The sequence below is a fragment of the Microcebus murinus genome, chromosome 21 (genome assembly GCF_040939455.1).
Source record: "Microcebus murinus isolate Inina chromosome 21, M.murinus_Inina_mat1.0, whole genome shotgun sequence".
Lineage (NCBI taxonomy): Eukaryota > Metazoa > Chordata > Mammalia > Primates > Cheirogaleidae > Microcebus > Microcebus murinus.
The window spans coordinates 17,763,835-17,780,160 of NC_134124.1; the positions used below are offsets into that span (position 1 = coordinate 17,763,835).

General features: G+C 44.5%; 1 protein-coding gene across 1 annotated transcript in view; it reads right to left on the bottom strand.

Moving 5' to 3' along the window:
- The window catches only part of GLRA1 (glycine receptor alpha 1), a 108,062-nt gene that overhangs the window by 49,748 nt on the left and 41,988 nt on the right, over positions 1-16,326 (bottom strand). Inside the window, exons 6-7 of the mRNA XM_020283736.2 lie at positions 10,900-11,011; positions 1,972-2,099 (exon numbers count right to left, since the gene is read on the bottom strand). Coding sequence (XP_020139325.2) covers positions 1,972-2,099; positions 10,900-11,011 — 240 coding nt within the window. The remainder of the gene's footprint in view (positions 1-1,971; positions 2,100-10,899; positions 11,012-16,326) is intronic.

The following is a 16,326-nucleotide window of genomic DNA, read 5'->3' on the forward strand; positions in this document are numbered from 1 at the left end:
GTGTCTTCTGGTTTTAGTTTCTCATCCTGCTTCATTCGTGTACCATAGCTGCCTGGCCCCTCTGGGCCTTTGAGATTGTGACCCTGGTGAAGGGCCTGGGCAGAGTGCTTGGCCTTGACTTACCTGTCTTCCAGGAACCAAGGTTGAGCTAATGATGCTGGGAGATACGGTCTCCAGCGCAAGGTGCAAAGGGGAGTAAGGGAGCCGCAAGGGAAATGGGGGTGGGAGGTGGAGCCAAGCACGGACCTCAGCGCATCTCCCAGACCATCCTCTATCTGCAGAGCCAGGCAGAGGGAGCATTCTGAGAAGGGGACTTGACAGCAGGGGCAAAGTGAGAAAATATTAGGAAGTTGTTACCGGCTGTCACATGCCTTGTTTGGTCTTGGACTTGAGCCAAAAGGAACAGCGAAGAAGGACATCTAGAATCAAGAATTGATTAGGAGGCTGGCTGCAGGTCCTTGGAATGGAATTTTTGCAGGGGTGCTGGGAGGAAGGTCAGAGTACACAGGAGACCAAGGAGGTCCTCAGCAACGCGCCTTCGGGATTCTGCTCAGCGGCTTGGGATGGTTACAGCCTCCTAAGGCGTCAGTGAACAGAGGGACCTGGTCTTTTCTCGTTACAGACATTAAGATCCTCTAGGACTAGCCGGGCGAGGTGGCTCACGCCTATAATCCTAGCACTCTGGGAGGCTGAGGCGGGCGGATTGCTCGAGGTCAGGAGTTCAAAACCAGCCTGAGCAAGAGCGAGACCCCGTCTCTACTATAAATAGAAAGAAATTAATTGGCCAACTAACATATATAGAAAAAATTAGCCGGGCATGGTGGCGCATGCCTATAGTCCCAGCTACTCGGGAGGCTGAGGCAGGAGGATCACTTGAGCCCAGGAATTTGAGGTTGCTGTGAGCTAGGCTGACGCCACAGCACTCACTCTAGCCTGGGCAACAAAACGAGACTCTGTCTTGAAAAAAAAAAAAAAGATCCTCTAGGACTATGAGAGCTAGAAGAACCTTCTCAGATCACCTGGACTAGGGTTTATATGTTGGCAACCCTCAGGGCATGTCTGGGTCACAAACATGTTTTGTTTGAATTCATATGTTTTGGGAATAGGGAAGTCTTAGGTAGATCTTGATTTCTAGCTCTTCTTGTAATAATTGATAACCTGGCAACATGGGGCCCACATTCCTGTAGGGCAACTACAGGCTGGGGCTAAGGAGAGACTGCCCTCTTTAGAGGAGCCTGTACCTCTATTTCTCCATAGTCTCTACCACTCCCTATTGCCTTACTATTGACTCACCTCACTCATTTAAGTTACCTACCTAACGCTGGTAGGCATTTGAAATTGTGACTCTGATTTAGCCTAGAAACTTTCAAAATCATTTGTTAATCCCTGAGAAACCTTTAGCAGGTGAATTTTAGCTAGAAGCCCCTTATCTAAAATAAAGAAAAGTGCAGCCGCTTGGGAAGAAGCAGGGGTAGGCCTGCTCATTGTGTCTTCTGCTTCTCTCCTTTGGGGCACCTGGTAGAAGCCCTAAAGCTCCATGAAGCATATGTTTGAAAATGCAGATGTAGCCAAGCCCACTACTGCCGAGATGAGGAAACTGAGGCCCAGAGGAAGAGGGAGGCTTATTCAAGCTCAGTGAGTACGTTTGGGTTTCAGCCAAAACTTTGAACCCATTTTTCCATGTTCCACGTTTAACCTCTTGCCCATTATACCCGGGTTAGAAAAAAGGTTTTAATTCACTCGCTGACTCCTGGCAACCAGAGGTACTGTTAAGTGGGACCCTCTGAGGCTTCGTCTGGGCTTGGTGGTAGAGAAGACTGAATTGATTAACAATGCCTGCTTAGGTGGAGGAAAGAGTCATGGGATCCGTCCCACGTATTTGCCACCTGCATACAGTAATGCGTTGCTTGCGTCTGTTGTATAATCCGGGAAAGCACTTCCCCTGTGGATGTGGAGAGAATGTTTTCTCACCTTTAAAATTGGGCCTGATCCTGGCATCATATCCAGAGGTTCTCCCCATCAGCTTATCCAGGAAATCCGAGGGTGACATAGGCTTGGGCGCAGAGCGGGCGGCTTCGGCCTCCTTAGAAGCGGCAAGGCTAAGAAGGGAGACAGGAAAGCAAAGGGTTAATGATGGCCTTTCCCGCCGCTGCGATCAGATCCCAGCCTTGTCCAGCCCCTGTAGAACTACTAGAGCGTTCTCAGCCTGAGAAACAGGTAACACGGGTCTTTAATGAGGTAAGACCTGGGCCGAATTGTTTACCCAGCCCAAATATCAGCAGGCGAGGGACCCGGCAGGCAGCCGAGTATCTGATTGTCGCTGAGAAGCCGCTGACTCTTAGGGCTTCATCTCAGGGAGTCTGAGTAGTCACACTTGGCCGCTGTGTCTCCCTGGGAGAGGAGATGCAAGGGTTAACCTTCCTGGTGACCCAGCCCTGTGTTTTGGGTACCTGCACTCTCATAGGTCCGAGGAACAGCATAGCCAGAAAGGACCTTAAAAATCAAATAATCCGGCTTTTCTTCAAGGTTTCTCTTCAGGATCACAGTCAGTAATTAAACAAATAGTTGCCCAAGTCAAATGCATCCTAGAACACAAATTTATTCAGGTATCTTTACCTCGGTCTCAGACCCTTTGACAAGCATGAATGCTTATATTTATGGGACTGCTATCACACACACTGTAGAAAACGCTCAGCTGGGAAAATTGAGGCCCAGCTAGTGGAAGGGACCGATTTAGGTCCCAGAGTAAATCGGTGGTAGCCTGGCTCATTGTATCAAGCCACAGGATTTGAAATCAAAGTACTGGGGAGGCTTCACACTGTTTCTGTCACCTCTACACCCCACTCCCACTCGACAAAGTGGTTTTAGGTCCTCATCCACGGCACAGTGTGAATTACTAATGTCTGAGAGCAATGGCCCCCCTGCTGCCAAACTCTGGAAGGTGTACAAATGTCAACAAGAGTCAAGATTGGAGGCTCAAGGGCTGAAGAACACTCATTTGGGTTGCTTTGGGCAGCTGAGATTTCCTAGTTCTGAAATTTTATGTAGGAGATAGCAGGGAGCTATATGCAACCCTGTCACATGCTTGTGGGGCTGGTATGTGGAGAAAATGCGTGGATAGAGAGGTGTGTGTGTGTGTGTGTGTGTGTGTGAGAGAGAGAGAGAGAGAGAGAGAGAGAGAGAGAGAGAGAGAGAGAGAGAGAGATGGAAGCTTCTGTCACCTAGCCAAGCAGGACATGGTGCTCCCCAAGGATTTTTCCTTGACCTCTCTTGTTCTTCCTCTGGCCTTTTCTGATTTCATCAGTTGCAATTGTTTAATTTACAAATTTATGATTTATAAATCTATGCCTCCACCCCAGTGTTTCCCTTAAAGCCCCTCTTGACATCTGCAAACACCTGCGGGGCATGTTCATCTCAATGTCCCTCCTGTGCCTCAAGTCCGTCTCCCAAACTGAATGCCACAGCTTCCTCCCCACACTTGCTCCTCCAGATCAGTTTCCCAAGATGACACCAGTATATCCGCACTCTCTGGGATTAGAAGCCTCGGAGCCAACTTCTCTCCACACCCTCCTTCCATGCAAATCCACTCACTCACCAGGTCCTGTCTAGCCATGGGCCCTGCTGCCTTGCAATGGAGTTATTTGTGTCTATGTTTTAAGAGCAGGAATCATGGTGGTTTGATTCGTTGTTTATTTGTTTGTTCTTTTAATCCCCCACCGTGTCTACCATGGTGTCTCAAATTTAACTGGTGCTCAGTAATTGCATAGTAAATGAAAGAATAAATAATATGCTACTTTGATTAATCAAATATCCTGGCTAGTAGGAAGTGTTCATAAATATTTATATATGCATTAATAATTTTCACATAATTAGACTATTATACACAGTAATGAAAACTACTGAAAGCAATTTGGTATTCCTGTGAAGATTCAGAAGGTATTCTAGGATTATTTAGACATTCTTTCTTAGTAACCTGAAGATCCCTTACTCATACCTTGAAAAGCTGGTTTTGATGGACAGGATGAGGGACAAATGCATTTTACTGCTTCTTTGTGTGTCACTGTGGATGTAGGTGAGTTTGTGTGATGTGTACGTTTGTTGTATATGCAAATAGATGGATGAGTGTGGACGCATGCAGGGATTAGGGTGTGCGTGGGGTGTTTGTGGATGCATTGTGGATTGTGTTACATAGATTCGTATGTGAAAAATGTTAACATTAGTCTTTATGTGAATGCATTAATATATTGGTAAGTGCGGTATTTAGTATGGGCATTTTTGTGTGTATATGTGTGGTGTATGTATGGATGGGGTATAGGGTATGGATGTGTAAAATGTCTTTGTAAATGTATGTGTAAAATGTCTTTGTAAATGTATGTCTGTGATGAGCATATTGCATGGGTTTGTTTTTGAAATGTACTGTGAAATACAACATAGTATAATGCAGAAGGGGGAAAAGAGCAGATGATTTGGAATCAATCCTGTCACAGGCATTTATTAGCTGTGTGACCTTGGGAAAGGTACTTAACCTCTGTGAGCTTTAGTTTCATGATCTCTCAAACGAGTTTTGCACAAGGAGTAACTGAGACGGCACAGGTCAAAATGCCTAGGACAGTTCAGGAAACACAGCAGGCACGCAATACGTCGGCTTCCTTTTGCCGTGTGTGTGTGTGTGTGTGTGTGTGTGTGTGTGTGTGTGTGTGTGTGTGTGTATGTGTATGTGAAGCAGTTCAGAGCCAGTTTGGGGGCTTCTTGTCTCTCGCTGCTTTCGGCTGTACCATGAACCCCACCTGGCCAGAAGGTGCCCCAGCTGCTCTCTCTGGCCCGAAGTTAGTTCCACAGTCCTGGCTTTTCTCCATCCCACACCAGACTCACGGCTGCTGCGTGGCTCTGGCGGGCGCAAAGGGGACCACGGGCGCGCAACTGGTGATTTACGACTTCTCGGCTGCTATAATTCACTTCTGGAACCTCTCTAGGAGTGGCAGTTATGAAGCTTTCATAAGCTCCTGAGCTCTCTCCAGCCCCTCCTCTGATAATAAGATTTGGGAACATCGTGCTCCCTCCCAGCAGCTACTACAGCACAAGCAATCTCTGGGCCCTGAGGCTCCTTTCATAAGCCTGAATCCCATTAGATGGTACAGTGGGAGAATGAATTCACCCAAATTATCCCATACCATTTGCTATTAGCATAACGTGCCATTTAATACCCGAATCCTCCCCAAAGCTGGAGTCCTGCGGTTATTCTAGCGTGCAGGTCTGCAGCAAGGTATTTGCAGTCTGGGCACCTGGCCACTGGCTCACCTAAAACCCGACCGTGCTGAGCTGAACCAGAACCAGAGGGAAGGAAGATTGCGGGGGAGGGGAATAGGTGGTTAAGTAGCTGGCCTCAGGCCATACGGCACTTTAATGAGAGGGGGGATTAAAACTTGAATTTTCAAGTGTTAACATATCTGTATGGGAAAGCCTTTTGTAAATCATGAAGAGTATAAATGATGATAGTTGCTATTATTACCATTTGTTTCTGAAGCTTACTACATCCTGTTACAGCCAAGAAAATCAAAATACGCGTCCAACCGCCAGCAATCCTGATAGACACAGCTCTGAATTTGCCACACTTAAAAATGGAGAAGAAATAGTTGTGGATGTTGTGGCTCACCAGATGATCCTCTGTTTTGTCAAGTGATTCACAGCAGAATTTTTTGAAATGTTGAGATTTTTCCAGTCTAGCCTCTCCCGTGTACCCTTTACCAGGGATTTCTTAGGGTGTCACTTTTATAATTTTTGCCCTGTTTGTGTACCACCTCTACTATTATTCACTTAATTTTTTTTTTATTGAATTATGTCACTTCTTTTAAACTTACACTTATTTAAGAGGAAACCATATTTCACTACTCGCAAGTGGAAAACTAGCATTACCGGCCATAATAGAAGATATCCATAATAGTGAATGCAATGAAAACAGAACAAAGAGAGGAGAGTTTCAAATTCTAGTTGTCTGCTGCTGCTGGCCAGTGTTCTGAGCCTGAAGCCTGCCCTGAGTTGCAAAGGAAGATCAGCAAGTGTTGGAAAGGCATTAGAGATGTATCAGCACCTAACCCAGGGCGACTTTCGCCTTGAGATAATGAGAAGGATTGAAAGAGAATTGGTTCAATAATAATTCAATGTTATTGCGTATGAATCACTGAAATCAGCCCCCATCCCTCAGTGCCCTAGTCCAAAAGTTCATTAATTCTTTTCCAAATACAAAGGCTCCATTTTAATGCCAAAGTAGCCATGCTCCCCGCCACTCGATAATCCCTGTTCATTTCTGTCTATATTTAGACAGTACAATTTGCACAGGATTATTTCAAGCTCCCCCCGCCCAGGGAGTCTGATGCTCTGTGCGTCTGTGTGGAGCAAATATGCATCAAGGAGCTCTTGGCACATGTTTAGGACCACTACCTCTGGTGAACTTGAGCATTTGCTTGTAGACGGTGAGCTACTGGACAGAGAAGCTGGAAATGAATCTGAGAAATCTGAAACAGTCCATTGTTTGGATTTTTCGACTTTATAAAAGCATTTGGAAATGATGCAAAATTTTTTTCAGGATTACTAAAATGTAACGGGTGAATGAGACTTAGTTTAGACAGATTTAATTCATAGTAATTTTCAGAAAGAGAGTGAGGCTTTAGGAGACCAAGTTTTCTGTCCCTCACTGAAAAGGCTCATGGCAATAGGTACACAGACTGGGCAGAGCATGAGACTGTATCACCTCTAATCAGAAGATTTGTCACACTAAGAGACTTCGGTACTGCCAGGGGCTCAGTTGTGACTCCTAATGACAGAGGCCACAGAAAAGTCCAGGCTTAGAGTTCAACAGACAGGTAGGGGGGAGGGTGGCAACGTAATGACATGGAGGCTGTGTGACCTTCAGGGAGTCACTTCTTTCCTTGGCTTCCAGTTTCCCAAGATATAAAATGAGGGGATTAGTATAATCTCTAAAAGTCCTTCCAGCCCTAAGCCATCATTTTATGAGTCTATAATATGCCTTTTTTTCCCCTTTTCATATACATGGTCTGGGAATCTGAATTTGTCTGGACTCCTTTTGGGGAATGAGAGTGCTTTTGTGTCTTGGTTCTTGCCCATCCAGTCTCAAGATTTTTCTACAAGGGGCCAACCTGTTTCTCCAGGATTTATTGGAAGAAAGGCCAGATCAATGCTCAGAATCTCATTCTCCAGTTGCAACATCAATTGGAAATAGGGAATCGATATGGAGTTGTCCATCTGAATTTAAAACGTGCTAGGGTTGGCAATAAGACTGGGGAGAAACAATTTCAACTATGTCTTGCGTGGCACCCCCCCCCCCCCCCCCCGCCAAGACCGACAGAGTCCATCTCCCCAGTTCACCATGGGCAGAGAAGTCCAGGCGGTCAGGGCGAGAAATGGGTAGGAAGGACAAGGAGGGGGACAGAAGAGGGCCTAGGAAGCTGAGGGTAACCAAGGGAGGGGCCCTCAGGGCTGGAAGAGGAAGCCTGGTCAGTGCTGTAACTGAGAGATTCAGTGAGCACAGAGGATGGGCGCCCAATTGCGCTTGGTGAGAGGACGAGGAGTTTCAAAGAGGCTTTGTGGAGAAAATGACTTTTATAGTAATACTTGAAGGTTGGGCATACAGTCGTCTGGAAAAATAGGAAAGAAAGAGTGTTTTGGGTAGAAGCAGCAGCATGTATAAAGTCTAGTAGTGAGAGAGAACTTGGAGAACTGAAAGGAGTTTAATTTATATATGAGGAGGGGGAGACAGTGCGAACGATGTCGAGAGACTGGACATGATAAGACATGAGGAAGGATGCTTGAGTCCATGGGGTTGGGGGTGGCAGGGATTGGACCCCCTGCCCTATGTCCTTATGTCAGGTCTGAAGATTAAGAGAAGATTATCCTTCCTCAGTCCCTTTTCAGTAAAAATAATCTATCTGATTTCTCAGCTATTCTGGGGTTAAATTATGGCCTGGCCAAGCTTGGGAAATGGTCCCTCCAAAGATACTTTCAAATGGTGGGTGTCTTTGCCTTCCAGGCAACTTGTCCCCTGATTTGGGCCAGAATATCTGCTTTGCCTTGGCAGGGCGGTAATCCAGCAGCCTGGTATTTATTCTGTGCAGAAAGTGCCTGGTGTGCTAGTCAGAGGTTGTGTGGATGTCTGCTCTAGGTTTCCATGGATGTCTTCTTAATACTGTGGAATAGAGGAAAGAACTTTAAGACAGGAGCCGGGAAGCCTGAGTGCTAGTTTTGGCTCCGTTTCTAACTTTCTGTGTGATCTTTGGCTAATTCTTCTTCCTAGGTTGTCTTCGGTGTCTTCACCTGGGAAGTGGCAGTTTTGCATTAGATCAGGAACAGTAAACAGTTTTACCTTGCGTGCCGATGCCACCTGACTGGTGGTGGCTGCTCAGAGAAGGGTCCTGGGGCCTGAAAGAGTAGCAGGGTGGATTATCCGCCTCTGCCAACACACTGTACTGCAGAGCAATGGCTTTTCTGGTTTCTATAGGCACTCTTGCTTTAAAATCCTGTGATCCATATGATTTATTAAGCACCTACTGTATGCAAAAGGCACTGCGGAAGAGATGCAGATAAATATGTCATTGCCTGCCAGAAAAAGCACTTTGTATCGGTAGGGCTCGTGTCTGTCTTGTTCAGTGCCTGGCATGTAGTAGCGATCAATAGTTACTTGTTGATGAATGGCTTTTGCCCACTAATTGTTTACTGTCCAGTGGGTAGGCTAGACTACTGGGTACTTCAGCAATTAAAATAAGAGGTTGCCATCCGGCTTAGGTGGCATGATTGGACCACTATGGAGCAAGCCAGTATTGGGGGTGTGGTGGGGATTAATCAGAGAAATGTTCTGAGTTTTAATGCTAGCCTCTGTGTAGTTTTAGAGAGACCCAGCATTTGTCACTGCTCAAGTTGTGTACGCTCAAGTTGCGAAAGCTTTCTCCCGCCCCATTGCTGGTGGGCTGTCCTCGGAGAAGATTTGGAGGCTGATGGGAGGGCCTGGCGTCCTGGGCTCCTGGGAAGAAGTGGGGCTGAGCCAGGCTTGCAGTCTGGGCCTTATGGACCGGATCGGTTTCCCGTCCCTGGCTCTGACTTTGGGGTTGTTGTGCAGCGTGAGCCTGCTGGTCACCCTCAGTTTTGCCTGGGTTGAGTCATCAGGTCAGCGTCTGGCTTTACCCGGCCAGCTGTGCAATTTTGATTTTATTTGATTGCAGTAAGGGGCTTAGGCTGGCTGGGGAGGCCTGACATTTTATTACTCTCACTTCATGATCTGCTAAGAACCCCTGGGAGCAGAATGTCGCAGTTGGCGTGCCCCAAGCCCAATTCACCCCGTAGTCTTATGGAATAAGCCACCCTTCCCCCTTCCTGTCCCAAGTCCCACAGCTGTATCTGTCTCCTCTAAGGAATCCTTATCTGGGGAAGAAGCACATGTATTTGAGTATGGTTCTCTTCTGCCAGTGAGACAAAATCCTGGATTTTTGGAGCTGGAAGGAACTTTGAAATTTTATCTGGTTCTGCCCCTGCCCCTAAGACAGTCTGATTCTCTAGGGATCCCTTATTCTCTTTATCATTGATTCCAGTCTGTTCCTCTCGATAGCCTACCATCCACTAACTTTCTTGCTTTACTTTATGTATCCCCCAAAATCAGGGCCAGCACTATAGCTAGGTGAAAGAGGTGATTAGCAAAATTTAAGGAGGCATTCACTCCCAGGGTCATGTAAGTGCCAGCCCTGCACTTGCAGGGACCTGAGCATGAGCGCCTCCTTAAATTTTGTGCCTCAGTTGCCTCACCATTGTCCGGGCCCTGCTACAACCTCCTAAATCCTGGAGCCCAGTCTATCTAGGGTAGGATTTCTTGTAGAATATCAAATGTATTCCCCTGAAGAGGGGGTCATTATCTCTCACAGATCCTGTTTTATTTCCAAAAAGTGTCATTTTTGTTTTTCTTGTTTGGTGGCAAGAAACAACATGAGTGGAACACCTACTGTCCCTAATGTGCACTCTGAATTGCACAACATATTGTATCTCATTTTATCCTCCAAACAGCATGAGAGGTAAGGATATCTGTACCCATTTTACAGATAAGAAAATTGAGGCTTAAGGAGCATATGACTTGATCTAACTCTGTCATTCCACACTGTATTTGCTTAATTTCTGTCGATACTTTTCTCCCCTCATCTCCCTTCTCCTTATGCCATGTGCATGTGTTAAGGCTAAAGTCATGGCAGCCCTTGGTCCTTTCTGGTTCAAGTTCAACTCTCAGCTCTATAATCTCTTTTCCCTCAGAATTGGGGCAATCAAGGTGTTATACAGACAAGGCCCCGAAAGCATGATTCTCACAACATGGTTTTCATGAAGTACCGAGCCTGGCACCTGATCAGGGCTCAATAGCTATAATATTTGTTAAATGGATGATATATACCTGGAATCCCAGAGGAAGTTTAATTTAGCTGTGCAGCCACTTGGCATCAGCGATGTGATTTGATTGGAGTTTAAAAAGCCCCAACCTGTGGCCCTGATATCCTTAGTTCATCCTCTGGGGAAAATACTTGATGTCCTTTGGGAAAATCCAAGGCAGAAGAATAGGGGAGGAAGTCACCCTGTTTTCTTTCAGAAGCATTCACGATCTTTCCACGGAGTGACTTGGACCTCGGGCCCAGGTCAAACCTATGTCTGTGCATAAACCCCACATTCCTGTTTCCCGTGTTACTATTTATAATTGTACCTCAGCCACCTCACTCTGCCCTGCCTCTGCCTGTGTGTCTCACTTGGGGAAATGTTCCCGAGCCCCTGACCTTCAGTGTCATTCTGCAGTCTGGTCCCACGGTGAGAGACCTCTTGGCTTAAGCCCCCTGGGCGTCAAGTGGCCCCCAGATGAGTTACAGCATCAGGAATTCTTGAGAGACTTGAGAGCCGAAGAACAGGCCTGTGGGATTTTCTCTGCCTGAGTAAAAGCGCTTAGCAGGCCTTGCATAATCAGCATGCATCCCACGAGCTGGACAGGAGAGCAAATGGCTCTCATTACCTTCGATGCAGCTTTCTTTTTAATCAGATAAATCTCACTGGAGAAAGGCGCCTTTGCAGAGAACGGAGCCCAGGGCTTCTGGACGAGAAGTTTTGGGAAAAAAAAGATTGCATTGATCAGCAGGGATTGGCAATTTGAGGTTACAAAGGCCTGGTAGTATAAATACTGGGGAGAAATAGTTATAGGACATAAACAGGTGAAGACATGATGTCAGCTAATGACAATAGTTAGCACTCACTGAGTATTTACTATGGGCTGAATATGTATGTTACTGTATTTAATCTTCTCAACAATCCCATGAAGATGGAATCATTCATCATTACTTCCATGTACAGATGAGGAAGCTGATGCTTCCATTTTCAGGAATTTAGCTAAGGTTGTGCAGTTTGTAAATGACAAGCCCATGAGTCGGCTGGTCTCTACAGCCCACACTGTTAACCACTGCACTCCTCGGTTAACACTACACTTCCAGGTGACAGCGATTTGCAAAGTCCCTTTGAGGAGCCTCCTTGGCTCCTGAGACCAGTGTTTCCTTAACTCTGGAATTACAAGTGAGAATTTTGCAGCTCTGGGAATTGGAAAGCATGGGTTGAGAACAATGTAATTATCATTTGTGCACATATAACACTTGCAGTTTATTTGGCACTTCCAAATTCATCGGCTGCATTTGATCTTCATCCTGCCCCATGACAGCATCTCCATGTACAGTGATGACTCAGAGGCTCAACTGAAAGGTTAAGAGGCTGCTCAGGGTCTCCGACAGTAACGCCGTAACGTAACATCTTCTGCTAGACTATCTGGCCATTCACGGCCGGGCGCAGTGGCTCACGCCTGTAATCCTAGCTCTCTGGGAGGCTGAGGCAGGCGGATTGCTCAAGGTCAGGAGTTCGAAACCAGCCTGACCAAGAGCAAGACCCCATCTCTACTATAAATAGAAAGAAATTAATTGGCCAACTAATATATATAGAGAAAAAGTTAGCCGGGCATGGTGGCGCATGCCTCTAGTCCCAGCTACTCGGGAGGCTGAGGCAGCAGGATCGCTTGAGCCCAGGAGTTTGAGGTTGCTGTGAGCTAGGCTGACACCTCTGCACTCACTCTAGCCTGGACAACAAAGCGAGACCCTGTCTCAAAAAAAAAAAAAAAAAGACTATTTGGCCATTCCCAAAAGACAGGAAAGGGATTGAGGAAACCTTCTTGACTATTTATTAAATCGTCTCTAACAGAATTTCTCTGTGATTGACTTGATTTTCATTTTAACCTTTTCTGTCTTATTTCACTCATGTTGAAAATATCACCTGCAGGTGTTGTTTGAATGGCAAAAGGTCACTGTTTTTCTTTTTTTACAGCTGCTGTGGAAATAAACTTTCATTTCTCAAATGAGTCAACATTTTTTGTCCACTAGGTACTTTGAGGCAATGATCACCTCATTGGGGATAGCATTACTTTATTATTTCATTTGTTTACTTATTTATTCAAAATAATTAAGGTGTGCCTATTAGGTGTCAGAGATTGTATTAGGTGCTAGAGCAGGAAATAAATAATAAAATAATAACAGCCCCTATTTAGTGATTATAAATTACTGCACCAGGAATTACACTAAGAGCTTTATCTGCAATATTTACTTCCCCAAATAAACCCTTGAGTTTGATATAATTACCCCCATTTTACTGATGAGGAAAGTGAGGTTCATAGAGATTAAATAATTTATTCAGATTCATCTGACCTCACAGATTTCCCTCTTAACTATACCAATGATGAACATGCAGTAGCTCTTGCTGTCCGGAAGTTCTCAAACTAGTAGAAGCAAAGTTATATGAGAACAAATAAGTGCTTGAATATCTGGGCCTATTAGAAGAAAAAATAGCACTTTTCCCTCTCAAATCTATACTAGATTAAACTCACAGTAGAATAAAAGCCAAGTTGCAATCAATCCATAAGCAGTGCATCAAGGAAACCATGCCATTTATCCCAGAGAAAACAGGTTTTCATAGCCGTGGAGCTTGGATGTGTGTGGTCTTCAAGCATCCAAAAGACTATGATTTAAAGGTGGGTGTTCAGAAAACAAACAGTCCTCACCAGGCACTGAGGAAGAAATGATCTTAAATCGTAGAAAGAGCAATTTGGATTAAAACCTGAAGCTGCTTTTAATAAACTGAATGGCTGGTCTACAGAAAGTGAGCACTTAACTGTGAGTTGATAGGCATTAGCTGAAGTGGGTATTTGTATGTAAATACGGAGTTTTAGGGAAGCTTCAGGGCTCTAATAATGCTCTCTAAATCTAACGCGAATCCTCTAGGACAGAGTGAGAACTACAGCTATGCTCAGTGGAGTGCAACTTCTTTGTTTCACTCACCAGATGCCAAAGTCTTGGGGAAGCAGTGGGTAGAGGTATCTCAGAATATGGGACATGGGCATCTTATGCATTAGAAAAAAAGACATTTATTGACCATCTGCCATAAATTAATGAAATTACACCCCTGCAAAGTCAGGAGGGACTGTCAACTCCATTTTATAGATGAGGAGACTGAGTCAGAGATTAACTAAGAACAGCAATGGCTGCCAATGATCAAACATGTTCTAAGTACCATGCAGAGCTAAGAACTTTTCCGTACAAGCTTTCTAATCTTCCCGACAACTTCATGAAGCATCAACCATTTTCTTTTCTATTTTTCAGATGGGGAAACTGAGACTTGGGCAGGTTGACTGTCTTAACCAAGGTGACTTGGTGGCAGCATTGATATATGAAACTAATTGAGGTGGAATTTTGGTCTGAGCTTTGGAGCAGCTGTTTAAATCTGCTAAAACAGCTCGCTCAACTCAAATATGCATTGTTTTGAGTCTCTACTCTCTTGCGGATTAGTATAAGGTTCTATAAGGAATATTCTATACCCAGGATAAAGGATCTCAAGTGTCCTTGCTGAACCTTTCTTTTCTTTTCTTTTCTTTTCTTTTTTTTTTTTGAGACAGTCTCACTTTGTTGCCCAGGCTAGTGAGTGAGTGCCCTGGCATCAGCCTATCTCACAGCAACCTCAAACTCCTGGGCTCAAGGGATCCTCCTGTCTCAGCCTCCCGAGTAGCTGGGACTACAGGCATGTGCCACCATGCCCGGCTGATTTTTTGTATATATATTTTTAGTTGTCCAATTAATTTCTTTCTATTTTTAGTAGCGACCGGGTCTTGCTCAGGCTGGTTTTGAACTCCTGACCTCGAGCAATCTGCCTGCCTCGGCCTCCCAGAGTGCTAGGATTACAGGCGTGAGCCACCACGCCTGGTCTGAACCTTTTTTTTCCTCCTGGGATTTCTTTCTTTTCTACCCTGCACCTCCAGGACCTTTCAGCAGGGTCACCTCTTTGTGGCACACAGGGGGACCAGATGGGAGCCTGAGTCCCACTGCCTCCTGCTCCTTGTTGAATATCTCAGAAGCAAAGAGTAGCAACCTAGGGAATTGGACGAACTGTGGATGCAGAGTCAGAAATCCTGGGTTTGATGTCTATCTGTTGTGATTCTTTCTCGTATGATCTTGGGCAAATCCTTTACTATATTTAAGCATCAGCTTCCTCATCCATTGAGCATAGCAACCTCTGGTCCTGACTTTTGAATTACTATTTGAAATTTCATTGAAGAAAGCATAAGATACTACACAAATAAGAGCTCATTTTTTTGGGCTGAAATAGGGTGTGCTCCAGTGTTAAGCACATGGACTCTGGCATCAAATCCAGGCTCTGCCATTTACTAGCCATGTGGCCTTGGAAAAGTTACTTATCCTGTCTAAGTCTTTGTTTCTGCATCTGTAAAATGGGGAAAACAGTAGTTATTGCTCATAGGGTTGCTGTAAAAAAAATATTCTTTTTTACTGTTCTTCCTTTGGTTACTGGCACATCGTAAATGTCCAATGCAATATTAATTTATTTAAAGAAAGTTGGCTGACTTAGGATCTATGATGGCAGGTGAATATATGAACTTCTAGAAGCTTCTTTGTGCTTTACACTGGGAATCTACAAGGCCACCCACTCTGACACCTAGAAGAGACTACAGCACTCTCAGGTAATTCCTCTGCTGTGCTCTTAGTAATTTATCCGTAAAGTAGTAAATTAATAGCATTACTCTGGCATTTCAATCAATAGGATTAAGATGATCTGATGGTAACAGAGTAGTAATTGCTGCTGCACAGATGGAAACTGTCCAGTGGAGACACTGTACTTCACAAGCTGGCTGGTTGCCCTCAGACCAGACTCTTTCAACCCTTTTTAAAAAATAACATTTTCCTCTGTTAATTAAAGCAATAAATACACATTGGAAAAATACAATGAGGTTCAAAGAAAAAAATAAAACCCACCTAGACATGCCATTATCTATTTATCTACTGTTAACATATTGGTAAATTTCTTCTAGGTTTTTTTTTTTTCCCCTCTGTAGATTGTAATCATTTTGTTTCCTGTTTTCTTGTTTTACTGAAGACTCTAAATGAGCATTTTCTCTTGTTATTAAACCTTTAGAAACACAATTTTAAATGACTGCCAGTGCCAGGGTGTGGCTGTATTAGTATTCCTTTAGCTATCCCCCTATTGACAGGTACTTATATTACTTTCAGTTTTTAGCTATTATAAATTATGCTGTGAAAAACCCCCTTGGTCATAAACCTCTGTTCATGTCTTAGAAGCAAAATTGCTGAGTCAAAGGGTAGGACGATTTCTGAGGCAGAGTCTGCCGGGGGCAAGGGCTGAAGGCGATGTGACTAAGTAAAAGTTAAAAAGAAGAGAGGTTGACTCATATTGCCCATGAAGCTGTAGACATTGGAATGTGCTGGAGGAGAGAAGGGACCTCTTAGTGACAGATGGTCAGAAGCCCAACATTGCTTGGTGCAAAGCATTTCCTTTTCTATTAAATTCCCCTGCATATGTCTTCCGTCCATTATCCCTTAAAAACACTTCCATATTGTAAGCATCCCCTAATGCTTGAAATGGGGGTTAGGATAGCATGGCGGACTCAAATGGGATTCTGCCATTGATTAGCTGTGTGATCTTGGGCAAGTCACTCTTTCAAATATGTTTCCTTATTGGTGAAATAGGGTAATAATAGAGCTACTTTCCAGAACTGTTGGGGTTAAATGAGAAAAATACATATCCAGTGAGGACTACAGTGCCAGGCACGTAGAAACCACTTAGCATATTAATCATTATTACAAATAAAAAATAAAGTTCCTGTTTATAAGATTTAATTATTTTTCATTAAAATTTTATGCCAGCCTAGGTTAAACCTAATAATGCTAAAGAATTTATGAAAAA